At 34.4% G+C, this 24,920-nt stretch overlaps 5 protein-coding genes, 2 long non-coding RNA genes and 1 other non-coding gene across 13 annotated transcripts in view; 4 read left to right on the plus strand and 4 right to left on the minus strand.

Annotated features, from left to right (window-relative positions):
* Positions 1–583, minus strand: part of LOC111500002 — a 5,248-nt gene extending 4,665 nt beyond the window's left edge. The window contains exon 1 of the long non-coding RNA XR_002721034.1: positions 257–583. This is a non-coding gene — a long non-coding RNA (uncharacterized LOC111500002). The remainder of the gene's footprint in view (positions 1–256) is intronic.
* The window catches only part of LOC111499994 (peptidyl-tRNA hydrolase 2, mitochondrial-like), a 7,873-nt gene extending 4,567 nt beyond the window's left edge, over positions 1–3,306 (plus strand). For 2 of the 4 annotated variants that reach the window (XM_023151762.1, XM_023151763.1), the window contains exons 4-8: positions 1,409–1,468; positions 1,557–1,626; positions 1,954–2,023; positions 2,112–2,138; positions 2,854–3,240. In XM_023151762.1, the coding sequence (XP_023007530.1) occupies positions 1,409–1,468; positions 1,557–1,626; positions 1,954–2,023; positions 2,112–2,138; positions 2,854–2,903 (277 nt within the window). In that variant the 3' untranslated portion in view covers positions 2,904–3,240. Of the gene's footprint in view, positions 1–1,408; positions 1,469–1,556; positions 1,627–1,953; positions 2,024–2,111; positions 2,139–2,853 lie in introns of all 4 variants that reach the window. The other 2 variants (XM_023151766.1, XM_023151765.1) reach the window with 2 other exon arrangements.
* A 22-nt stretch (positions 3,307–3,328) lies between these two features.
* On the minus strand, positions 3,329–5,454 carry LOC111499987 (binding partner of ACD11 1-like). Its single transcript, XM_023151755.1, has 5 exons — positions 5,296–5,454; positions 4,820–4,929; positions 4,601–4,676; positions 4,146–4,244; positions 3,329–4,060 (listed from the first exon to the last, which is right to left on the minus strand). Exons 1-5 carry the CDS (start codon positions 5,299–5,301, stop codon positions 3,605–3,607), a joined length of 747 nt encoding a protein of 248 aa, XP_023007523.1. The 5' UTR covers positions 5,302–5,454; the 3' UTR covers positions 3,329–3,604.
* A 204-nt stretch (positions 5,455–5,658) lies between these two features.
* On the plus strand, positions 5,659–10,563 carry LOC111499983 (dehydrodolichyl diphosphate synthase complex subunit nus1-like). 3 transcript variants are annotated; one of them, XM_023151751.1, is made up of 8 exons: positions 5,659–5,905; positions 6,419–6,449; positions 7,157–7,427; positions 7,540–7,601; positions 7,903–8,092; positions 8,177–8,273; positions 9,421–9,541; positions 9,732–9,906. In XM_023151751.1, the coding sequence occupies exons 2-8, from the start codon at positions 6,423–6,425 to the stop codon at positions 9,738–9,740; spliced, it is 777 nt and encodes a 258-aa protein (XP_023007519.1). In that variant the 5' UTR covers positions 5,659–5,905; positions 6,419–6,422; the 3' UTR covers positions 9,741–9,906. The 3 variants fall into 3 exon arrangements, with proteins under 3 accessions (XP_023007519.1, XP_023007520.1, XP_023007518.1); XM_023151752.1 differs by lacking the exon at positions 9,732–9,906 and adding an exon at positions 10,378–10,563 and having other exon boundaries at positions 5,664–5,905; positions 7,900–8,092; positions 9,421–9,503; XM_023151750.1 differs by lacking the exon at positions 5,659–5,905 and adding an exon at positions 5,979–6,052 and having other exon boundaries at positions 7,900–8,092.
* Positions 10,564–11,191: 628 nt separating this feature from the next.
* TRNAD-GUC lies at positions 11,192–11,263 on the minus strand. Its single transcript has one exon. It is a non-coding gene; the product is annotated as a tRNA-Asp (tRNA).
* Positions 11,264–12,715: 1,452 nt separating this feature from the next.
* Positions 12,716–15,888, plus strand: LOC111499984 (histone acetyltransferase MCC1-like). Its single transcript, XM_023151753.1, has 6 exons — positions 12,716–12,833; positions 12,956–13,125; positions 13,209–13,353; positions 14,273–14,372; positions 14,463–14,691; positions 15,509–15,888. The coding sequence occupies exons 2-6, from the start codon at positions 13,019–13,021 to the stop codon at positions 15,693–15,695; spliced, it is 768 nt and encodes a 255-aa protein (XP_023007521.1). The 5' UTR covers positions 12,716–12,833; positions 12,956–13,018; the 3' UTR covers positions 15,696–15,888.
* Positions 15,889–16,563: 675 nt separating this feature from the next.
* LOC111500001 lies at positions 16,564–17,087 on the minus strand. The gene is made up of 2 exons (XR_002721033.1): positions 17,017–17,087; positions 16,564–16,893 (listed from the first exon to the last, which is right to left on the minus strand). It is a non-coding gene; the product is annotated as an uncharacterized LOC111500001 (long non-coding RNA).
* Positions 17,088–17,158: 71 nt separating this feature from the next.
* On the plus strand, positions 17,159–22,309 carry LOC111499991 (THO complex subunit 7A-like). Its single transcript, XM_023151759.1, has 4 exons — positions 17,159–17,263; positions 17,300–17,332; positions 17,414–18,031; positions 22,067–22,309. Exons 3-4 carry the CDS (start codon positions 17,438–17,440, stop codon positions 22,190–22,192), a joined length of 720 nt encoding a protein of 239 aa, XP_023007527.1. The 5' UTR covers positions 17,159–17,263; positions 17,300–17,332; positions 17,414–17,437; the 3' UTR covers positions 22,193–22,309.
* The last annotated feature ends 2,611 nt before the right edge of the window (positions 22,310–24,920 follow it).

Genomic DNA, 24,920 nt, shown 5'->3' on the forward strand with positions numbered 1-24,920 from the left:
TTTTTTTTTTTTTTTTTTTTTTTTTTTTTTTTTTTTTTTTTTTTTTTTTTTGATGTAAAGCTTGATTATAACCAATTCAACGATTAACTCTCACGAACTAAGACTAGTATCTCATCCTTAGGATCAATAACTTGAAAATTTTGAACAAGACTCAAATTAATGACAAGAACGGAATACTTTGAGACATTTCTTTGATAATTCGGGAGACTCAGAAAAATTGACAGAAAAAGAATAACATAAAGTAAATATATTTTACCTCTAGAGCCAACCAAAGAACGTCGACCAAATGCTCTGATACCAAGTGATAAGTACCAACAACTGTTGGATTTGCAATGCTAGAGGTCCTTCTAGGATCTTTGCAAACTATCACAAATAAAGCTAACTCAACAAATGATTCCAACCAAGAGCTGTTTAGATGGATGAGTAACTCATAGATCAAACTTGAAATTTATGATGGTTACTCTTAGATCTCAAGACGACTCACTTCAGAATTAGCTTGATCAAGACTAATCCAATGAATTGGTTTAACTTCAAACATAAAGCAAGGTTTGAAAAAAAATAAATAAAATAACACTCAGGGTTTTCAAGAGAACATAAGGTTGTTGTATTCACCATTATCCTCAAACTTGAATATTACATGTCTTTAAATAAACCAAAAAGATAATTCAAACATAATGGTAGTTCATCTCCCAACAACCAGCTACCCATAAAAGCTATTAAATAAAAATTGAAGAAAATAAAATATGATATAAATAGTTTTAGATGGCAGTTCAACTACCAAAGACAAAAGTCTTCAAATCACTTGAATCACTTTCCAATGTCAAGTGATGTTTATTGTCACTCCCTTCTTTTCTTGATTTGATATACTACTACTGTAAAGATTTTTGGGCTAAAATTTTTTTGTTTCAACTTGTACATTAGCTAGCTTTTGAAAATGTAGCGTAAAGGCCTCTTGAATCTTCTTTACTTTGCTTCTTGTAATTGCTACTTCAAATACATTTCAAATATATGCAAATGATTACAAATACATGCAATTGATTAGTGGTTTGATTCATCTCAAAGCTTTTCAAGCATACAAAATACATATTCTAATAATACTTAGGCATTTCTTGAAGAAAGTAATAATATGGACCAAAACCAGACTTAACTTTCTTGTTCTGGTCTTTAAAAAACCCTTATTACATAATTGCAATTCTCAGCTAACTTTTTGGCGGATACTTACTGAAAGAACCATCAATTCTACACAAACATTTATATTACTACTTCTTGAGAGGCCAAGCTTTCACATTATTTAATGACTACTGGTAATCTAATTTTCTCAAATCTTTGCACTGTGAACTTCCCAGTTTCTTAATGCTGTAAATTGAATTTCGACTAGCTTTTAATCTACTTTGCTTGCTTTTGTTAGTCATGCAACTTTGGGTCTCTATAAGAAGCTCCATTATCGTGCACCGAAAGCCTTGAATAGGTATGTATGTACAGGATAGTCCTCCCTTTATTAATGGGCATCATATACTTCGTTCTCGGCTCATTTATTTGATTTTATTTACATGCAGATGGGAGATGTGTGCACAACCCAAGGTGGTTCTGAAAATAGAAAGTGAGGAAGACATGCTAGTTTTGCAAGTAACAATTCCACTATGATTTCCTTTTTCTAAGAATTCCACTGTGATTTTATGGTATCTTGCTGATTTTTTGCTATCCGTATATGTCGAAAGCATATCACATTTGCAGTTGGTCAATATTTATTAGTTTTTCTAGTTTGTGCATATGTATTTATAATAATGATGTAAGCTTAATTTTGCATAATATCTGAGACAATTCTATACAGCTTGATCTTTTTTATATTTCTTCTATTCTTTGAGGCTTCTGAGTTCCCTCTGATTCTTATACTTTTAGGTGTTGATCTTAGTTCTTTTAGTTTTCAAACTTTTATATATTATTGTACATCAGGAGAGGGCAAAATCATTGAAGCTACCAACTCATATTACCATTGATGCCGGAAGAACTCAAATTGCTCCTAGTAAGTTATATGAAATTCACTTAAATGGGTCGACGTTTTAATACCAACTTTATCAAATTCACTCATTTTCACTTTTTTGTTCTTCTAGATTCGAGAACGGTGATGGCAATTCTTGGTAAGTGATTTTTTTTCCATGCAACCATTATATATTAATCAAGGAGTTTTCTCTTTGCTGCCTTATACAATTTAAGCATTCCTTTTTGGCAAAATTCCTCAGATAAATTTTCAGACTACTTTGGGAAGCTTTATTCTATCATAATAGCCCAGCAACCTCCCTACCTCTTTTGCGTTTTTGTTATAACTCATGTTTGGTTAGCTTAGCTGGTGGATCTACTGAACAATTTCATATTGTTGCATTCCTACTTGAATTAGTATTGGGGTATATTGGTTCGTATCGTCTCAATTTGAGTGTCAATTGGAACTGAACCACAAGAAATATAAAGAAAAATGGAAAAACTGAGCCGAGCCGAGCCGAGCCGAACCAAACCATTCTATGACGCATAACCAAACTGCCCAAACTGTTAACCATTGGTTTAGCCAGTTTGATCTGGCAGTTAGCCATTTGCAATAACTCCAAGAAACAAGCTGGTTTGGTTGGACTCTGTTCGCCTTGCCAAAATTGAGCCCGACCGAATTTAATTGGTTTTCCTTGTATGCAAACCAAACCTGTTCCAGACCTAATCAACATTGGTTTCGGTCAGTTAAAGTGATTTTTTTTGTCAGTTTTTCGTTGCACCCCGAATTAGTATTAACTAACTCGATTCATCCAATGAGATATGAGTATATCAGTAGTGTATAGACTAATACACTTTTTACTTCACAAATTGCAGGTCCTGTTGAAGTGGTTGATGATGTAACTGGTGGGTTGAAACTCTTGTAGTTTCAAAATTCTTGACTGTTACCACCTCAAAATTCTCGACTGTTACCACCTCAAAATTCTCGACTGTTACCACCTCAAAATTCTTGAAGACTTCAGGTCTGTAGCAGAAAGCTCTGCAAAATCCATCCATGCTTGGACCAACAACACGGTATGAAACCAATCTACGCAGAGCTAAGCTATCGCGATTCTAAATACTATTACCATTTCTGATGATGACAATGATGACCATGTCTAAGTTAACCTATTTCTTATGCAAATAGAAACAGTTGGGAAGTTCTTGGATTACCTTGCTTTAGAACTATCTATATTTCAGTCTATTCTCTATTTAATTTGTTTCTATTGCATTGTTTTAAGGATTTAGAGTTTATATTCAATCAAACCAAGTTCCATTTGGTTCGTCCAAGTTTCAACACGTATGCAAATAATGTTTATAAAGATCATTTCTGGACACTTAATCACATAGCATATATGTTTTTCTTACGGTTGAATTACAACATAAGCATGTAGCTTATTTATGTACTCCCTGATACAAAAAACTAAAACAAGGCATTGAAAATATGTCAATCAACCGAGATGAAAATAGCAAGCTAAGAAGAATAGGTCCTCACTCCTCACATTGTTTTGGCCAAATACATGTGATATATATGTTGGGGTATGATCAGGGCTACACAAGTTTGGACTTGCAGCGATTCTTGGATGAATTAAGATCTTCCCTCTTGTTTAGCTTGATCCTCAGCTAAAACCTTCTCCTTTGTTTTGTGACTGACTTCTACGGCCGCTTTTGCGACTCTTTGAAACGTCTGGGTAACCCAGGAAGCCCCGGTTGAGACGTACCGGTTAGCCATTAAGGCTGTTCCTGCATTGTTCACCGCAGCCTTGGTTTTCTCAGACACTTGAAACTTCTCATCCATTTCTTTCACTTTCTCATTCACCACTGTCGTGCCAACGCTAATCTTCTCGCTAAGGCCGATCTTTTGGTCCAGAGAAAGGACTTTCGATGAGGCTGTTGATGTCAATTGGTGCTTCTGGTCAAAAGACTTTGCCCTATTGAGGGTATCTTTGCCCAAAGTGAAGCCTTTAGCCAGCATGCTGCTCACAACATCCTCGGCCTTTTGCATTGCAGATCCAGCAGTACCAGAGCCTGCGTTCTCTGCAGACTGGTGAAACATGTTTGTTCATTCATGTCAGAAATTGGAAAGACAGGATTGAAAATTACTGTAGGATTAAGATCGAAGAAAATACTGGAGAAGACACTGGTAGAGGGGCACTGGCAGGTACAGCAGGAAGATTGTAATCTGGAGCAGTAGCAATGCTAACAGGCTGATCAACAATTGTAGCTCCCTGAGAAACGCAAGACAGTTTAATCAAGGTAAGAAAACAGATGAAACAAGAAAAAATCACTTGGTAATGAGACATAGAAATCAAGTTAACTATGCATTTTGAACACATCACGGCAATCATATTGAAGACATTCGAAACAAATGGATGAGAACTTTGTTTAACCTCTTCTATCTGAAGAATGAAACTCTGTTCTAAGTAATTTTCAAACCTTAGAGCCAATTTCATAACATAAGAGAGGTTCTACATTCCTGAAACAGTTTCTAATGGAAGCTTAAGTAAACAGTTTCTAATTCAGAATATCTTAAGTTTACGGACAATTGAAATGAAGAAAGGGAAGAATAGAGAATTGTATCAACCGAGAGTAGAATCGATGTCTCGGCTCCTTTCTGATCCTTGAAGGTAACAAATGCAATTTGAGATCGTTCATTGTCCCTGCAAGAAAACAAAATGAAGTAAATGAAAACGCATACGAACTAACAGTTGATCAAGAAGAAAAAAGTAACAATCCTACTGCTAATCACCATATACCTAACGAACTAAAATACAATTTCGAGACAGTAGTAAATAACACTTACTTTCGCATTTCGACAAATTCAATTTCACCGGAAAAAGAAAAAAAGTCTCTCAAATCTTTCTCCGACGCGCTCAACGAGACATTGGTAACTCTCACCGTTCTCACCTGCGACTGTAACGATTAAACAAAAAAACAACCTAAATCAAGTCAGTTTCTGGAAAATCAAAGACGAATTTAGACGTTTTAGGTGCTTTCAATAATTTCCTTATTTCTTGTTCGAAACATTAAATTCCAATACAGCCATAATTACAACGGAAGTACGCATTCTCCATCTCCTGAGTACGAGTCACGCATTTGTTCATCAAAATTACGGGAGGAAAAAACAATGAAACATGCTGTTTCACCTATATTAAGTAGTTAATAAGAAGAAAAAATCACGCCTCACAACAAAATGAAATTTGAGGTAATAACATCGCCAGAAATCAAAAAGATTAGGAACAAAATGAACAGAAAAAGAAGGAAAAATTGAACACCAACCGCCATGCTGCTCCGTCTGATCCACCGGAGAAGTTTCAAATCCAAGTTCTTCGAGAGAGAGAGAGAGAGAGAGACAGAGGAAGAATGACCTTGAGAGGTGCGTTGTGGCTTGGCGGTTGTTTAGGTTCGCAAATAATACAGATGGCAAAAGAAAGAAACTGACTCAGTCCTTTTTTTCTTTTCTTTTCCTTTTATTTTTTTAAGAAGTTTTCATTATATGGTTAAATGGGTAGCGTCACTGGGTATTAAATTTTCGCCCATATATTTTTATATAAAATTTGAATAAAAAGAGATTATAACTAAATTTTCCAATAAAATAATAAAATAAAAAGAGAGCTGGGGCTCTGCGCTCTTTCTTTTTGTGTCGGACGATGCCGGAGAGAGAAGGGATGCGTCAAGCAGGCGAACAGCAAACTCAGAATACTGGACCGATGTAGGGTAGGGTGGGCGGCATTTATAAATGATGAGTAGCAAGTTCATACGATTGCTACTACTAACGAGTTCAAATCCCATTTCTTAACTGACATCTCTTTCGATTACTTCCACAATCTCACCAATTAAATCCCATTTCTTCAGTTTCGCAGCTCACTTCATCGCTGTCTCTCCCCGGGTAATTCTTCTTTCTTTACACTTCCATTTCTTTATGATCAACAAACTTTCTTTCATTCTTTCGTTCTTGTCTGGTTTAGAATTTTGTTGTCGATTTATCTCTCTTTACTGTATGTTTGTTGATGCTACAATGATGGGGAAATCATCGGTAACAGATTATTAAGCCTATGCAGATGATTGTTAAGGCTGTTCTTCATCTTTCCCGAGATATTACCATTACAAATTTTTGTTCAAATATGAATGAAAAGACGAGTGGCAAACGTTCTTACCGAGATCCTGGATTGTTTTTGTTAATATCTTATTCGCGAATCTTGTTTAATCCTTGTGATACTTCCAGCTGGGGAATAAAGCAAAATCTATCGCTAAATGAAAATTGAAAACTATGGCTGGATTGTTCAACAAAATCATCTGTTTTGCTTGTTTTGGATTTGTTTTTCCCTTTAAAATTATCTTTTAATTTTCTAAACATTTTCTTCTATTTCTCATCATTATCTTTGTGTTTTTCTTTTTGCAGACCGATGACCATCAAGGTTGAGCTTCAAAAGGTATAGTGTTGGACTGCTCTAGGAATTGCTTGGCTTTGCTTTCATTATGTTCAACTGTCTTTATCATTTAGGTTTAAGATTCTATCAGAGTATAAGCAGAATTCTTGCTAGGATCCTGGGGAATTTTTGGGGCCTTTAAACAATATCTCAAAGATAGCATTGATGCCTAATATTTACAACGCTTTGATAGTTAAAGGTCAAGATACTTCCGGTCAAGAAATTAATGTGACTTGTGAAGTATAGCAATTATTAGGAAATAATCGGGTTAGAGTTGTAGCTATGAATGCTACTGATGGTCTAATGAGAGGATTGTAAGTGGTTAATACGAGAGCACCTCTAAGTGTTCCAGTCGGCGGAGCAGCTCTCGGCCGACTTTTCAATGTGCTTGGAGAGCCTATTGACAATTTGGGTTCTGTAGATACTCGCATAACATCTCCTATTCATAGATCCACCCTTGCTTTTATACCGTTAGATACAAAATTATATATTTTTAAAACAAAAATTAAAGTAGTAGATCTTTTAGCCCCTTATCGACTTGGAGGAAAAATAGGACTATTCGGAGGGGTTGGAGTGGGTAAAACAGTAGACCACCTAATTTGAATTTTTATGGACTTCAAATTTACTTTATTCAGAATCATTTCAAACTTGTATTGTGGCAATGTACATGAATCAGATTCTTATTTATATTTTTTTCAAGGCGTGTACAGATTGGAATTCTTGGGCTTCAGCTAATATGGATTTTCCTACACTTTATTGTTAGTTCATTCTACTTTGTGGTTAGTATTGCCACGACACTCGAAAGCTATTTGATCTCTTGTGGATTCCTACGCAAGTACAATCATCTGGATATCAACAGGGTCCAATATCTTGCCATTGTTGTTGAAAGTGATGAAGCTTATAATACCTTAAAAATTATTGAACTTCTGCAATGGTTAGAATCCATGGGAATTAGAAGTGTTTGTTTGTATGATGCTGAAGGTAATGATTTTGGGTCCATCCTAGAATTCTTCTCTCCCTTTTACTGTTGCCAAATTCTTATGAATGTCTTTCCAATGAATTATATGCTTATTTGAATGTATTTATGCTCAAGGGGTGCTTAAACAATCCAAGGAAATCATTTTGAAGAAAGTAAAGAATGCATCGGTATTTCAGGTACATGCAACTGTAATAAAGATTGATTTAAACCTATAGGTTCATTAAGTGATGATGTAACAGCCCAAGCCCACTACTAGCCGATATTGGCCTCTTTGGTTTTTCCCTTTTGAGCTTCCCCTCAAGGTTTTTAAAACGCATCTGCTAGGGAGAGATTTTCACACTCTTATAAAGAATGTTTCATTCTCCTCCCCAACCGATGTTAGGACCTTGAGGGGAAGCCCAGAAGGGAAAGTCCTTAAGAGTTGAATGTCAATAATAAGATGCATTATTCGTCTAACTTGGTCGTTTCATTCAGGAGACCAACGAACCTCTCCAACTAAACTGTAAGGGCTTTACTCTGGAGTTCATTTCAGCGTCGGATGGAAAGGAAGCCGTGGCCAGAGCAGCTAGTTTTCTTCTCAAAGACAAGTGGAGAAAAACCAACATGAGTGGAGATTCCAATCAGTGCTTTTCAGAATCACAGATGACTGAGGCTCTAAAAGCAGTTGGTTTGTATTCCTGCTTATACTTGGAAAGTTTCAGGGTATTATTTACTTAAATGTAAATTAACCTTCCGGGTACTCTGTCATTAGGATGTGGAGGGCCTGATCCTGACCTCATTTTAGTATATGGACCTTCAAGATGTCACTTAGGGTTTCCTGCTTGGAGAATCCGCTACACAGAGATTCTGTGAGTCTTTTGTTTATTATATTTTTTTGATTATAATCACATTTTTTATTGGTATGGATGCTCTAAGTGTACAAACACCCAAGCATCCTCCATATCCATGCTTTAAAGTGTAACAGCCCAAGCCCACCGCTAATAAATATTGTCCGCTTTAGCCCGTTACGTATAGTCGTCTGCCTCATGTTTTAAAACATGTCTACTAGGTAGAGGTACCTTTATAAGGAATGTTTCGTTCCCCTCTCCAACCAATGTGGGATCTCACAAAAAGAGAAATCTCCTTTCTTTCTATCAACAGCTTGTAACTAAGGGTAGGGACTGATGCAACCCCAACTTCTTTGTGCTCTTCACTAGGAAGTGTCCACAAAGGAATTGAATTAGAATGGCCATCATGCTTCATAAGATTCCAATAAAGACAAACCATGTATGCCTTAAGAAATGCCTCTCAGCTTTGAACTCCTGCAGCAATGGAATGTTAGGTTGGAAGTCCCTCAAAAAGCTCTCAACTCCACCCATTTTCCTTAAAGCCCTTAGCTTGCCAACCATGCTACCTTGGAGAGGATATAAAGCTAAGCACTTTAATATAAGAATGGAAACTTATATTCACAAGCTTTTTCGATATATGAACAGCTTCAACACCACCGTTACTCTTAATCATAGACAGACTTGCACTGACCTCAATAGACATCAAAGGATGAACCTGGTCTGTATATTTGGGACTTCTGGCAGCTACTTCTCAAATCCCTCTACAAATGAGTTCTTTCTTTATTACTCCAACACATCCTATGCTAGGAGTAGAATACGACTCCACTGTATGATCATTCTGTGCTTTGGTTCTTCTCATTCCTCCAGTAGTAGAATAAATACTTTCTTCCAATAGAGTAATGTTGTTTGTTATATTGAACACTTTTTGTTATTGTATGAGTGATATACTTACAGAAGATAAACTTTGATTTTTCCTTTAGTGGTCTAGTAAGCTTATTATGATGCTGTGTGGAATCTTCACTTCTGAAATAATTAATTTATGCATCTAAAACAACACAAAATTATGTATGCTTATTTCAACTTCACCAAAAAAAAAAATCCACACATTTTAGTAATCATTTTTGGGGTTGAAGAGATTATACGATCTTTGATTTATATTTTGTTGCAGACACATGGGACCATTAAAGTCCAAGAAGTATGGTTCCCTGGTAAAAGCCATTTACAAGTTTACCATGGTTCGGCAAAACTACGGTGAGTTACTTGCTATTGCCTTAATAAGTTCTAGCGAAGTTTGTATATATTTTGATATACTAAATGGTGAAAATGATCTTACAACTAAATTCCATTTTGATCTTGTGCATTATTCTTTAGCATCTTTCATATTTTCCTCTACGTGGTTTGAGGCTTTATCTGGAAATTTAAGTCCTGGTTCAATTTGGTTGGCAAATATGTTTTGGAATCTTGGAAGTGCTATTCTAAATCATGTGAGACCTGATAGCAGAAGTAGCCTTTCAATTCTAAACTTTTACTATTTTAGATATCAGCTTCTGACTCGTATTGGAATTTTTGAAAGTCATTTGGTTAGCATAGCCATTGTGTAAACAAGGTTCTTACGCTTGGGTCTTGAATTTTAGAAGTGCTCGCTTCAACTCAAATTCCAAAATTTTCTGTAACGATCTAAGCCCACCACTAGCAGATATTGTCCTCTTTGGACTTTTTAATTCAAGGTTTTTAAAACTCTCTGTTAAAAAAAGGTTTCCATACTCTTATAAAGAATGTTTTGTTTTCTCCCCAACCGATATGAGACCCCCAATCCATCCCCCCTTCAGAGTCCAGCGTCCTTGTTGGCACACCGCCTCGTGTCCACCCCCCTTCGGGGTTCAACCTCATTGCTGACACATCACTCGATGTCTGACTTTGATATCATTTCTAACAGCGCAGGCCCACTACTAGCAGAGATATTGTCTTCTATGGACTTTCCCTTTCAAGCTTCCCCTCAAGATTTTTAAAACACGTTTTCTAGGGAGAGGTTTCCACACTCCTATTGTTTCTTAATACCATAATCACTTGAATTGTTCTGAAATTGTGATCTTTCTCTTGTTTTTTTATACATCTGTTTCAATAGGTAAATGAACTGAAGCATTAAGAGACTCTCCAGTAATGGAAGGCCAATGAAGGAGAAGATGAAGAAGATTTAGTAAGTTTTGAACAGTCATGGATTTAGTTTTATGAAACTTCAATCTGAGGGTTTTATCATTTCATTACTCTTTCAATTACTGTAAATTATTCATAAATAATATAGGCAATTATAATAATATGCTCTTTAAATAAATAATTAATTAATCTCTTATTTTAGCTCTATAATCTTTTCCCTTCAAAATTATCTAAAAATGTACAAATATCTGAGATATTTAATTACAATGTGTAGCAGGCTTCAATTGTTCTAAGTTTGTTTACTTTCAATTCTTTGAAATTTATATGCCACTTTTTTTAAAATATTTGAATTTATTTTTATATTTCTTTAAATCATTATTATTATTTTTTTCAAATGATTAATATTATTAATCATTTATTGATTTATTATTATGATCCCACTTGAAACTAGTTTCTATAAAATAATAGATTATTATTCCTTCTAATTTTAGAATTAATTTCTAAGGAGTGTGTTTGGTGATTTTTTTTTTATAATTCAAAATTTTAGTTAATATTTATGAGCTTAATTTTTAAAAAATTAATTATTATCAAATAGGGTTATTTTAAATTTTATTTTATTTTGGAAACCTTGTTAGAATTTAAATACGAGCATAATTTTATTTTATAAAAAAACAAAGTATCGGTTGAGAGCTTCGGCCATAGAGACCAAATTCATAAAACCCGGTGACAGAAAACCCAACCGAATTTTAATAGCAAATTAAAAAGGGAAAAAATATAAAACAAGACGCCGTTGCCGGGGATCGAACCCGGGTCACCCGCGTGACAGGCGGGAATACTTACCACTATACTACAACGACGGTTGACAGAAAAAATTTAATAATTATTTGAAACCTTTAATTCCTGAGAGAGAATTTTGGAATTTCAAATAGCAAATTACAAAATATATATATTTAAAACAAGTAATTTCTTATCGTTTTAATAAAAATAAAATAATATTGTGATAAGTATTTATGCCTATGACAGGACTTTAATATATATATATATATTATTTCTTTTTGAAATTTGGTTGATTTTTCTAATCCAATCCGTTACTATGAGTTTTGTTTAAAACGCTCAACCGAATTAATGTTATAGAACATTCAAAATCTAAACCAAAATTTGTAAAAAAAAAAAAAAAAAAAAAAAAAAAACTTGTTTTTCTTTTAAAAAATTGGAAGAGAATTAAGATGCTACAAAAAAAAAAAATATTTTTCAAAAATATGTACAAATCAATTATAATAAAAAGATTATGTACTCTTAATAATTACTTATTATTATTAAACTGGATTTTTGAATTAAAATCTATTGTTGTAATAATTTGAATTAATTAAAACAAATTAACTTAAATAATAAATTTTTAAATGAGTTTTTTTTTTTTTTATTATTATTATTATTAGTTTGCATTTCTTACTAATACATCAAATTTTTTTGAAAGGAGTGTCCAAACTCCGAGTAAGATCGTTATTATTGAAACTAGATAGCACAAAAGCAATATTCAATTATTTACAATTAAAAGTGTTTGAAATATAATAGATATAATTAATCATTTTATTTTATTATTGTACTAAATTGATATATAAACTAAAAGAAAATTAAAATTTAAAACATGTTATTTAATAAAATTTATTTGATTAACATTATTTAATAAAGTAAACTAATAATAAATTATCTACCATGAACTACCTAAAATCAAACCCGGTAAATTAATAAAAATACTCTTAAAATTTATTTAGGTAAAAAATACTTTAAATAAACAAATTAAAAAAACACTTACTCTTAAAAATTATTATATTTTATTTAAAAAATACAATTAAGCTTTTAAAAATGATAAACTAATTTTCATTAATACCATTAAATTTTAAAAAAAAGTTAAAATAATTAGTAACCTTAAAGACTTTATTTATTTATTTTTAAGTTATATTAATTTTCTATTTTTGAAACGTAAGTGTTTTTGAATTTTTAAAAAAGTTTTATTTAAAAAGATTAAAGAATATTTTTAAACACTTTTTATAATTCAATAATATTTTTTAAACAAAATATATACGTTTCTATAAAAAGATACGAGTATTTTTAAAAAAATTTAAAAATTAATATATATATATATATATATTCTTAATTTGAATTATTATAATATTTTTAGACAAATTGCAAATATAGCAGTTTTTTTTTTTATTAATTTAACTTTATATGAAATTTTGATAATATATATATATATATATTCTAAAACATTTTATTCTCGAATTATTTTAAATAAATCCTCCGACAAACTAATCTATATTCTCATTATCGGTTGAACAAGATGAAATGGGCGCGTTGAAAGTCATCCAATTGACCACAATGTTGAAGCCGTCTCTCTTCGCGACTGAGAGCTTCATCAATTCCTCTCCGGTAAGTTACTTTTCATTGATTCCGATGAAAGCGCGAGGGAATTCTTGACGATCATGCTTTCTTTTTCGATTTGCACAGGAATAATTGCATAGCGTTTGAGGCTGATGTTTATAAATGGAAAGTGAATTTGTAGGTCAGCTTTTGCGAGCGTATAGATTCTTTGCTGGGGATTGAAATCTTCTGCAATGTTAAAACCTAAAGCCATTGATTGTCCAAGTATATGTTATCGACCAATCAAACCCTCAGACCGTGAAGTTTTGGAGCAAATCCATGGTAACTTGTTTCCCATCAGGTATGTGAATCCGATTGAGCGTGATGTTCATTTTGATTTCATGATATGCTAGTAAGATCGGCTTATGATTACGAATTTCTTAGGTATGAGTCGGAGTTTTTCCATAATGTTGTAAATGGACGTGAAATTGTGTCCTGGGCGGCGGTGGATCGTAATAGACCAGATGGCAGAAGTGATGAGCTTATTGGATTTGTGACTGCGCGAATTGTTCTAGCAAAAGATAGTGAGGTGGGTTATGCTTATGTTTTGTATATTTCTAGTCTGAGTCTCAACCTTTATACATCAACTGTTTCCCTTGGGTTTCTGGATTAGAACGGGATTTCTTTTAGTTCATAGTTTTTGTACTGATTTTCATCTAAACATCTTGACTCTCCAGGTGTGATTGTACAGTTCTTTTAATCCATCATACTGGTTGGAAAATAATGTTTTCATGATGGCATATTTAATGAAATCTTTATCTTGTTTAAAGAAAAAGCTTCATTTATTTTCTCAGATTTCCAAGTCCTTGGATCTAATGTCTTCATTGTTGAAGAACCGACTGAATGAGATCTTCAAATCTTAGTGTTACCTTGTGTCAATTTCTAATATGAAATATTGTACGTAAGTGCAAGCGATTAGGACTTTAAATTCATTGGTACAAACACGTGGTTGGTTGTCTTTGAGAGGTTCCACAACTTTGAGAACGTATTTTGGTTGTAAGTGAACAAACATATTCGTTTGCAGTCTGGTCTTTCATCCATTTCTGGGAAGAGTAATAGAGTTCATGGACTGTTTTAAAAAATGTTGAGAAATTAAAGTGGTTGATTAAATTAGTGGCCTCGAAATCATGGATGCTATAGCTTGCTGAGCTCAACTGTAATTAGCTGCCATTGATATGATTAAACACAGATAAAGTGTTTCGAAATGCAGAAATTGCCATGTGATGATTAGCTTCAGGTGTACTTGGTGAATAATTCTTGTTAACAGTTGTGCCAGGGTTACCATTAAGTAGTTGTAAATACTTTCAAGCCAGCATTAAGTAGTTGTAGAATTGGCTTAACACTAATCTATTGACAATGTTTTTTTAGCTACTCTGACAGCTGAAATCACTTGTCTTGGTTGCTCAAAACTGGATATCTATAATTTATACCTCTTAAATGCCTTGTAGATATGTGATTTACTTCAGCATAATTCATCAAGCACGGATCAAACTCTAGTATACATTCTTACACTGGGGGTAGTGGAAGCCTACAGAAACCTTGGAATAGGTACAAGCTTGTTATAGCGTATATCTGATTTTTTTTTTACATTAATTACATGTCTACTAATCATCCGGAATTTGGTGTATTGAATTGCAGCTAGTTCACTTGTTCGAAAGGTAGTTAAATATGCCTCAGGCATGCCAACCTGCCGAGCAGTTTATTTGCATGTAATTTCATACAATAGTACTGCTATCAATTTCTACACTAAAATGTCATTCAAGTGCCTACAAAGACTGCCGAGCTTTTACTTTATCAATGGCCGGCGTTATGATTCATACCTGTTCGTCTACTATGTGAATGGCGGTCGATCTCCATGCTCTCTGTTGTAAGTATCAATATCAACTACCTTTCAATCCGTAAGGCTTTTATTACTCGGTTCTTTTACATTGTCGCATGCCTTTTTGAATATGGCATCCTACTTAATTGGGACCTATAGTTCTCTTTGCCTCTTATAGCAACCAAGACCTTGTGATATCCCACATTGGTGGGAGAGGGGAACGAAACATTCCTTATAAGGGTGTGGAAACTTTTCCCTAGTAGACACGTTTTAAAACTTTGAGAGAGACCAAAATGGAAAGTTCAAAGAGGACAATATCGGCTAGCGATGGGTTTGGACTTAGGCTGTAATAGACCTCAACAACAATCTGTTGACTTTTAAAAAAGACCTGAAACATGCTAACTGTAGAGGAAACAACTTATCTCGACCTGTTTCCTAAATTTTGGAATCTTATTCAAACTGATTACCTGACTGACAAATCTGAAGTTCATGTAAGCATGGAAACTTTTGGGTAGTTGGAAAGGAGGGAATAACTGGATGAAGAACATGTTGGAGTGTAGAGAAAAGATAGAAGGGGGAAAAATGACGAAAGGGACAGAATCAGGTGAAAGAAAATCAATTACATCAGAAACTGGACAATAAAGAGGAGATTTAAGAGAGGGAGTGCTAGAAAGACCTGGAATCTCTTGTTTTATTATCATTCTAATGTTTCAGTATCTGAAATCTCTGAAAAATGTATGTTTCAGTTTATTTTATGTGGATACCTACCGTGTTCTGAACTGATAAGTCTGCATAGGATAGAGATCTTCTGAACCTTCAAGCTTAGGTTTGTTATTTTTTAATCGGTATTTTCGTGTACGTGCAGAGAGATAGTCAGTTTCATGGTGAGTTATATAAGGGATGGTATCAAGTGTGTAAGTTCAAGGTTGAGGAAGAATGAAAAAAGGAAGGTGTCGAAATGGCCCAAATGTAAAGAATCTCATAGCCTTATATCCATGGCGCCGAGCAAGGGGAATGTGGCAGTTGATAGCAGTGGATATGAATGTGTTTGACTTGATTCTGATGTTTAAACCGTATATGATAATTTGATGATGATATGATGATATGATTGATGATATTCTATCCTCGATGTAATGAGCTTTGGTGGTGTTTTAATGAAAGTTAGGGTTTTGTATTCTTAATTCTTAGAGCCTTCTGTGACAATCTGCTGAGTTCATCATTGAAAGAATTCCTTGTTGAATCCTTTGAAGATTGAACAGTTCCTTGTTGAATCCTTCGAAGATTGAACATGCCTCTAAACTTTTGCACTAAGAAAATGTCTTTAATTATAAAACTTCCCTATTCCTCCCTCAATCGAAGTATATATATGTTATAACAAGAAGTACAGACGAACCAAGGGACCGGTCATATCATAGTTGTACGATAATAGTTCAAGATGTCGTTTGGGTTTAATACACAAAAGAGAGACGTAGAATTTGAGTCATAATTTTGAGGACAAAATATCGTTTGGTTCCTCTTGATAAAAAAAATAATATTCGCATCCAGTGATTTTATTTTGAAATTTTGTAATTTTTTTATTTAAACTTAAGTTTGAAGTCATATTTGTCGAGAGATTTTATAGAAAAAGTGAGCATATTGATATGAGTTGTTTTTAATGGTTCCTTGGTGTGACTATTTGGGTGTGAAATTTTTTATGTTTTTGTTTGGGCATGCACCGAAACGATAAACCTACTTTTGTTCTTAAGAGGAGAAACGGAGAAAGTGATTAAATAATAAAAAAAATGGATTAAGAAGCTACCGAAGAAGCGACTACACCTTCGAGGAACTCTTATATAGACAACAACGTGATAGACAATGGTGATACACAAAAGTGACGTTACGACGATGGAACTAAAAACAAAAAGAAACGATAAAATCAACTTAAACGAATGGCCAAAACTAAATCAAAATAGAGATCATAAGAGAAGCTCACTAACCGACATCAATCTATAAACGAGGTGACTTAAGAAAATAAGTGACATGATACTGAAATACGCAAGGACAAAAAGGTAAATCAATTGACAACTTGATAAAGACAGATGCGTCGAAATACAACCTCACGATGAAGCCTAATGCAACGTATACATTTGCACGACAAAACTGAAATTGTGCGTTGAGCACGAAGTTGGAGACAAAATAGACGTACAAAATGTTAGCACATGATACAAGTTGTCAAATTCTATACAGATGCAACGAGTCGTCAAATTCTTACTGTTAGGGTTATTCACTATAATCGGCTATTAGTGCCATCGTGAGTCTAGGGTTCCAATATTTTCCTTTACTGTTAGGGTTATTCACTATAACCGGCTATTAGTGCCATCCATTTCCCCTTACTGTTAGGGTTATTCACTATAACCGACTATTAGTGCCATCGTGAGTCTAGGGTTCCAATATTTCCCCTTACTGTTAGGGTTATTCACTATAACCGGCTATTAGTGCCATCGTGAGTCTAGGGTTCCAATATTTTCCCTTACTGTTAGGGTTATTCACTATAACCGGCTATTAGTGCCATCCTGAGTCTAGGGTTCCAATATTTCCCCTATCGATTTCTCCGTTCACAGTTGAATTTCGCTTTCCATGATCTTCCATTGTCAGTGTTTCTGTAGAAAGAATAATTTCTGCCTAACTGCTACTCCGTTTCACACTCAACGTCGGTTCTCCATTTCAATTTCCCGACAATCATATTTCCATTGAATTTGTAGGTTTTCAATCTTCTTTATTTGTGTTTCAGGATCGGAGTGAAAAGTAGATTGTGATGGCGCTAAGAGGGAGAAAAGTCTCTGCTCGAGGGGAATCAATGGCGGCAAATTATGCTTTTGGACCTCTCGAAGATGATGTTATCATAAAACACAGGCTTCTCACCCGGACAACGACCACCAGGGGGGAACCTCCATTGAAGAAGCTACAGAAGAAGTTCACTTCCTTTGTTCTTGAGATTGAAAAGGATGGGAATAACTACGATGACTGCGAGAAGCTATCCAGAGCTTTCTTACAAGAGCTGTCCACATTTGAAATTCCTTTGCTCAAGAGTAAAGCAGTTGTCGATGCGAACATTAGGGAAAAAGAGAGCTTCCATGAGTTTAAGGATGAGATAAACAGGCAAATTTTGTTATCTCAGGGTGATATTGAAGATCTTAAGAAGCAGCTTGAAGAAAGCAAAATTGAGAGGAAACACAAGGAGGAGTGTGAGGCAATTAGGAAGCTTATAGCAGCCCAGCCGCCCAGGTCTGTGACACAAAAGAGTATTATGGAGTTAGAGAAGGAGATTGCGGCACTTAATGCGGAGAACACAGCTAGTTCTAGGATGCTGGAGCTTCGCAAGAAACAATTTGCCCTTCTGTTGCACGTGGTATGTTTCCATCATCAATGTTATTATAGCTATATTTGGGTCTTTTCATTTGAATTCATTAGTTTAGACTTTGGTTCTCCTTCACCACCATTTTTTCACTATTGTGTTGCCTTGAGATTCTTGAATAGATTGGTATGTTGAGGATTGTTGGGAGGGAGTCCTACATGGGTTAAGTTAGGGAATGATCATGAGTTTATAAGGAATACATCTCCATTGGTATGAGGCCTTTTTGGGGAAGCCCAAAGTAAAGCCATGCGAGTTTATGTTCAAAGTGGACAATATCATACCATTGTGAAGGTTCGTGATTCCTAACATGCTACACGAAGAAGATTAAGATGTCTAATACTATCAGTGCTGGAACCCACAAACTTTGGCTCATTTAAGGAAGGATGAGAATGATCCCATTAATTGTTTGCTAGTTTACCTTTGGTGATGGGACGACAGGAAAAAATGATTTGGCTGTTATTCTTAGTGTTCAATTTCCAACAGCTAGGATTCTTTTATTTGGTTGGGAATCTCTGCCAGCATAATGTGATGATGTTTAAATCTAAAAGCAACCAAAGTTGAAAATTTTGTTTTAGTATTAGAAATGAATTCAAGTTATGACCTTCATTATAGTATTTGAAAACCTCTGACCTCTCTTGTCTATGAAGTTTAAATATATGGAACATTTGGTAGCTAGGAAACATGTGCAATGTCTGATATCCTGCATAGGGCGTACTAAGGAATTTTTAACTTAGTATCTTTTTATTTTTCACGATCTTTCTTGGTTTGTTAGAGTTGAAACAGGGGAATACTTTTCTTTCTTTCTTTCATCAATCAAAATGTTCTATTGAGAAGGTGAAATTTATAAAGAAAGAAGCCCCAGAAGTTAGCATAGTTGCTAAATATTTTGAAGAATGCCCCCTCACATGAACTAAGCTTTTGGTTGTAGTTGATGAACTGCCTTTCCAACTCCAAATGATTGACTAGGCTTAGTCATTTAGAGCAGATCACTTAGGAAGTGATAGTTTCTTCCTTCTGCTGCGGACTCAAAGACAAAAAGTTGAAACTTTATCCTCCTTCGTTAAGTCACTCAAGTTTCCATTTGATCTAAAATAAATTTCCTCCAAAGAATGACTTGACCACCTTGTTACCATCAGCATCCTTCAATGATGCATCCAAGGATGAAAAATAATCCTTATTAGTGAGCCACGTATTTCTTTCCTTAGCCTCTTTGCACAGGAGAAAGGCGAATTACCTCCTCCTTGCCATCCAACATATGAATACAAAGAATAAGGTATCCTTTTAAGCTGCAATATTGCCAAATATCACAACTTCACTTAGAGAAAGTAGGTTGTGATCCCCACACGCAAGACAGTCAAGGGGTGACCCTCAAGTGGCGCCCATCCGACCACATGAGGATCAAGCTTGAGAAGTGCCATGATGCACAGGCAACATGAGTGTCGAAGACAAGCTCGAAAAGGGTCAAGTAGGGCTTCGGGAAAGAACCTCAAAAGTTGGGGTTTCAATATGAGTTTCGACATGCGTTTTTGGAGTTAATTCAGTTTATATGAAAGATGAAAACTCACCAAATTTTGTGTCGATCGGATACTCGACAGACAATGCACGAGGCCATATGACCACTCGCCAAAATGACATCTACTCGAGAAAGGTTGGAAATGCCTTAAAATGTACTATATGGGGAGGAGTGGTGTCAGCTCTCTTCCACCTCTAAGCCTTGTGGCCTAAGTGAGCTACCTCGTGGCACATGTGTGTCAAAGTGAGGTCAAGTGTTGCGAGACGAGTGTCTCGAGCATCTTTCTTTGAAATGGGTTTTTTCAAGTACAGTATTGGACGGCATGGGTGTGCCAGTATTGCGCTCCAGCCCATGTGTCGGAGGTTGGATTATGCACCCACTATCCAGAACGGATGCCGTAAATGGTTTAGCATGGACAGGGGAGAGTCCAATGCTCGATGAGAACCCAGATGGATGGATGTTTGAGATGTTCTGATGAGATGATCTGGGTCAGTTCCCAACAGATGTGTCCAAGCAAGTCAAGATGGCCGAGCTGCCCTAAGGCATGGAATGACATCACGATGCATGGGGTCATGTTGTTGGGAGTCGAGATGACGATGAGATGCGACATTGTTTAAGAGAGATCCTGGCCCAGATGCAAGGTCGAGCTGGATGACTTGGCTCAATGTAGAGGCAAGTCAACTAGAGTCGTAAACGATTGAACATGCACGCACGATCGGCGTGTGTGGCTGAACAAGCTTGGATTCCTCGTAGGTTATGTTCGGTTGGCGAAGGCAAACCTCACCTAAGGTCCAACAAAGCCACAAAGCCAGGCAAAAAATGTGAATGGGGCGCAAGTTCCCCCTTGAGACTTGTCGTGGCCGCACGGTTGATGTGTTAGGAATCACGGATCTCCACAATGGTATGATATTGTCCACTTTGAGCATAAACTCTCATGGTTTTGTTTTTAGTTTCCCCAAAAGGCCTCATACCAATGGAAAAAATGTTCCTTACTTATAAACTCATAATTTTCCTCTTAGTTAACCAATCTAGGAATACTGCTTTCCATAATCCTCAACCTGAAGAAGTACCATATTGACACCAAGCACCTCAATACTCCTACTTGTAGTTTTTCTTTGAGAAAGAACATGGAAGCATTACTTCATCACCTGACACCATCAGCATCCCTCAATCCATTGGAAGAAAATTCTTATGAGTGAGCTCATATTTGGAAGGAGGGCAACCATTGAGATCGCTGACCTCTCAAGGTGATACGAGAAGGTAATTGGAAGGGGTCTATCGAGGCATTTTTTTTCCATTTCAGGAAAAAAAAAACGTGGGTTATCAAGGCTTCTAAATCTGGTGTTGTAAAATTTTTTAGTCCACTCCTATGGAAGTTAACAAAGAAAGTACTGCCCTCTCCCTCAGATTGGTGCAAGTCAGTTTACCACTAGAGAAAGTTCAATCAAAGAGAGATCATAAATCAGCCTATTTAAGTGGATCGTAATTCTGGTTAGGTAGAAGAGGAACACCTAGAAGATTTCTCTAATGGCCACCAGCTGCATAGCCTGCATCATGATTCTTTTTTTTTCACCCTAGCATTTGAGCAAAGAACAAAGAGAGCTTCCCAGTCGGGCCAAAAACCTAAAAAAACCTTGTAGTAGGAGGTCCATAAATCCAAAATTCTAGAAAGAAATACCACACATGTTTGAACTTCCGACTGCAGATTTTCATTAAGTGTTTGTCTACCATTGAGGTCCTGAACCCCTTGAAGTGCATCTATTTGAGTGTTATATCTGCAGCCAATTTGAAATAGATCTAATGGTCATCTGTTCCACTGTTAGCCATTCTAGAATGTATTAATCGTTCCTTCGTAGGGTTAAAACGAACTGTTGCTGCATTTGGACCCAAGGGCTTCACATGATGGAATATTACATGAAGATTTCTGGAACATTCATCCAACAAGGGACTGTCAGGAAATTAGAAATTACCAACTAAAAAGAAAATTCACCCTGCAGCTCCTGGACTTGGGAAAAAGAGTTGGTTTTTCAATTATTTGTTTTGGAGGAAAAGAGAAGCATAGTGCTTGGGTGCTTTCCAGGGCAATGTCTGTTTGTGTTTCTAACTTTCTTTTTCAGGAAATGACTTCTATCATGACATATTTATAGTTCGGATATTAACATTACGAGGATTCACATTGTTTGTAATAGCCTAGCCCACTGCTAGTAGATATTGTCCATTTCGGAACCCTTTCGGACTTTCTCTCAAGGATTTTTAAAACATGTCGGCTAGGGAGAGGTTTCCAGACACTTGTAAAGAATAAAGAATGATTTGTTCTCTTCCCCAACCGATGTGGGATCTCGCAAATTTTCCCTTTTCTTTTCCAATAATTGTGTGTGCGCGTGTACTTTTTCATTATTTTATCTTTAGAATTGTTGTCACACAACTGAACATTGTGGCTAAATAATTGTTGTCTGGCTTTGATTGTTCACAAACTTTGTAGCTGATGCTTGAAATGCTCAACTATATCGGTGCAGGTGGATGAGTTGCAAAATACCATAGAGGATGAACAGAAGAGTTTAATGGAGGAAATAAGAATCACAAGTGAGGAGAATAAGATCGGTGTAGACGAGGCTAGTGGAGAAGCCATGGCTGTCGACTGAGACCATTCTGCAAAACTTGTATGCTTATTTTTTTTTACACCTCAATATCAAAGCTATTATGTTCTCTGGAAATCTTATTCAAGTTGAGAAATGAAATTGCAAATGGAGTTGGATATTATCCTCTTAGGCCAAATCAAATCAAGTAGAACCTTGTTCTTTTCTTAGGCATTATAAGTGAAAGACATGCCCATCACTAGCAAGGTCTAAGTCTATTGCTAGTAGATATTGTCCTCTTTTGGCTTTACCTTTTAGGCTTGTCCTTGAAGTTTTTAAAATGCGCCTATTAGGGAGAGATTTCCACACTCTTATAAAGAGTGCTTCATTCTCCTTTTCAATTAATGTGGGATCTCACAATCCACTCCCCTTTAAGGTCGAGCGTCTTTGTTGGCATTCATTCCCTTCTCCAATCAATGTGGAATTTCCAATTCACTCCCTTCGGGACCCAGTGTCCTTGCTGGCACATCGTCTCGTGTCCACTCCCCCCTTTAGGGCTTAGCCTCTTCGTTAGCACATCGCTCAATGGCAGACTCTGATACTATTTGCATTTTGGACCATATGTAGGATTATATGCATTTAGTTGTACTCTTTTTCCAAGTAGGAAGTTTGCTTGTGTAACAATCCAAGCCCATCGCTAGCAGGTTGTAATAACCTAAGCCCACCGCTCACAAATATTGTCTTCCTTGGGTATTTTGTTTTGGGCTTTCCCTCAAAGTTTTTAAAACGCATCTACTAGAGAATGCTTCGTTCTCCTCCCCAGTCGATTTGGAATCTCAAACATGTATTGTCCGCTTTGACCTATTACATATCATCGTCAACCTCACAGTTTTAAAACGTATTTGTTAAGGAGATGTTTTTACACCTTTATAAGAAATATTTCGTTCTTCCATAGGATCTCATAATCCGCTCCGCCACCATGTGAGATCTAATAGCTTGAGAACAGCTTGAGATTCTCAATGAGTAAACATGGTAGAGAAATCCTCTTTCAAATTTTATATTTAATTTATTTGATTTTGTAGGGAAAAATATATATATATATATATATGTTTGTAATTTTTATTATGAAACTAATATAATAATTTATTTAATTTTTGATAGATTTATTTTGATAAATAGATTAAGTTTAATTAATTATATAATCCAATTAATGTACTAAAATATAATTTAATTAGTTTAAGAATAATTAAATAACTAATTATGATTATTAAATTCAATTAATTAAATAATAGAATATAATTAATTAATATTTTCAAGAATATATTTAGATCTATTAACTTATATTTTTCCTATCAGAGTACTTTAATTTAATACATTATTATCATTTTAAATTTATATAATCAGAAATTATAAATATAATTTAACCATTTTAAGAATTATTAATATGTCAAATAAAATAATATATTATAAACAATAAAAAATGAAAAAAAATATTTAGAAAATCTTTACTTTTACAATGGCATCAAATATCTTATACATTATACATTGATACAAATAAAGCAAGAAAATAACTTATTCTCATGTCTCATCTTTCAACTCGTATACCAAATAACGAATAATATATTCGTCTTTGATTCTTATCTTTATTCTTATGCGTTTAATCGAAACAGATAAGGTATTAAAAGGACGGTTTTGTGGGACTCGTCCTACAAATTTTTTTTTATTCCATTAACAAAATAGCTATAACACCACGATAAAGCATTCCTTCCAATTTGAGGGTCAAAATAAATTTAATAGAAATTTTAAAAATATAAAATGAGACAAAAATAAATTATAATTAAAAAAAAACAAAAGTTAAATTACAAGTTTAATTAATAATTTTTAAGTTTGTATGTTTGTATTTAAGAATTCAAAAAGTATCTAATTAGTCATTGCTCTCAACTTTTACTTTCGTGTTTAATTTTTTTTTTTTTTGACAAATTTAAATTTTAGAAAATTAGTTGTTATATTGATATAAAATTAAATTTTATATTGAATGAAACTAATAATGTGTATAATAAATTTTTAAATTTTCTAAAAAAAATCACAAAATTAAAAATTTACAAACAAATAAAACATTTTTATTGTTTAAAAATCAAACATAAAATTAAAAAAAAAAAAACTAAATTTGTAATTTAATAATAAAATATTAAAAGATAAATAAATATTTTGAGAAAATGAGGACAAATTATATATTAATAGTGTTGGATTGGAATTATAACAAATTATTAATAATGGAAGGGAGTGGGACAAGAAATTGGAATCAAAGACTAAAAAACATTGTTTTTTTGTTTTTTTATTTAAATAATAAAAAAAGAATCTTTTATAAATAGAAATTTCAGTACAATTGGGTCCCACGTACTAAAGATTCCTTCTCTCTGAAGTCTAAACCAATTACTGACATTGACCCAACTGCTATTTCAGTTTTTGGAATTTGTCCTACAATTTTTTACTTTTTACTTTTACCACACTCTTTCACTACTTTTTATATATATATATATATATATATATATATATATATATATATATATATATATATATATATATTTTGTTAAGGATATTTAGTAATAAATTATTGTTTACCATATATATTATATTTGATATTTTATTATAAGGCAAATATTAGATATTTGCCTTATTATCGTATCTTTCTATTTATTTTATTTCCATTTATTACTATTTTCATATCTTTGTAATTCATTTGATTATAAATAAGATAACTTTCACACCATTTAGGTGTGGTGGATTAATCAAA

This window comes from Cucurbita maxima, unplaced genomic scaffold (genome assembly GCF_002738345.1).
Source record: "Cucurbita maxima cultivar Rimu unplaced genomic scaffold, Cmax_1.0 Cma_Scf00027, whole genome shotgun sequence".
NCBI classification, from domain to species: domain Eukaryota; kingdom Viridiplantae; phylum Streptophyta; class Magnoliopsida; order Cucurbitales; family Cucurbitaceae; genus Cucurbita; species Cucurbita maxima.

Excerpts from the sequence above, each read along its gene's own strand:
- LOC111499987 (XM_023151755.1), bottom strand. Across the intron at positions 4,245-4,600 it reads AGACATCGATTCTACTCTCG|GGAGCTACAATTGTTGATCA; the intron begins GTTGATACAATT and ends TGCGTTTCTCAG. Across the intron at positions 4,061-4,145 it reads CTCTACCAGTGTCTTCTCCA|TCTGCAGAGAACGCAGGCTC; the intron begins GTATTTTCTTCG and ends ATGTTTCACCAG.
- LOC111499983 (XM_023151750.1), top strand. The coding sequence starts at position 6,423 with ATGACCATCAAGGTTGAGCTTCAAAAG. Across the intron at positions 7,602-7,899 it reads AGAATGCATCGGTATTTCAG|GAGACCAACGAACCTCTCCA; the intron begins GTACATGCAACT and ends CGTTTCATTCAG. Across the intron at positions 8,274-9,420 it reads ATCCGCTACACAGAGATTCT|ACACATGGGACCATTAAAGT; the intron begins GTGAGTCTTTTG and ends ATTTTGTTGCAG.
- LOC111499984 (XM_023151753.1), top strand. The coding sequence starts at position 13,019 with ATGTTAAAACCTAAAGCCATTGATTGTCCAAGTATATGTTATCGACCA. Across the intron at positions 13,126-13,208 it reads GGTAACTTGTTTCCCATCAG|GTATGAGTCGGAGTTTTTCC; the intron begins GTATGTGAATCC and ends CGAATTTCTTAG. Across the intron at positions 14,373-14,462 it reads CTACAGAAACCTTGGAATAG|CTAGTTCACTTGTTCGAAAG; the intron begins GTACAAGCTTGT and ends ATTGAATTGCAG.
- LOC111499991 (XM_023151759.1), top strand. The coding sequence starts at position 17,438 with ATGGCGCTAAGAGGGAGAAAAGTCTCTGCTCGAGGGGAATCAATGGCG. Across the intron at positions 18,032-22,066 it reads TTGCCCTTCTGTTGCACGTG|GTGGATGAGTTGCAAAATAC; the intron begins GTATGTTTCCAT and ends ATATCGGTGCAG.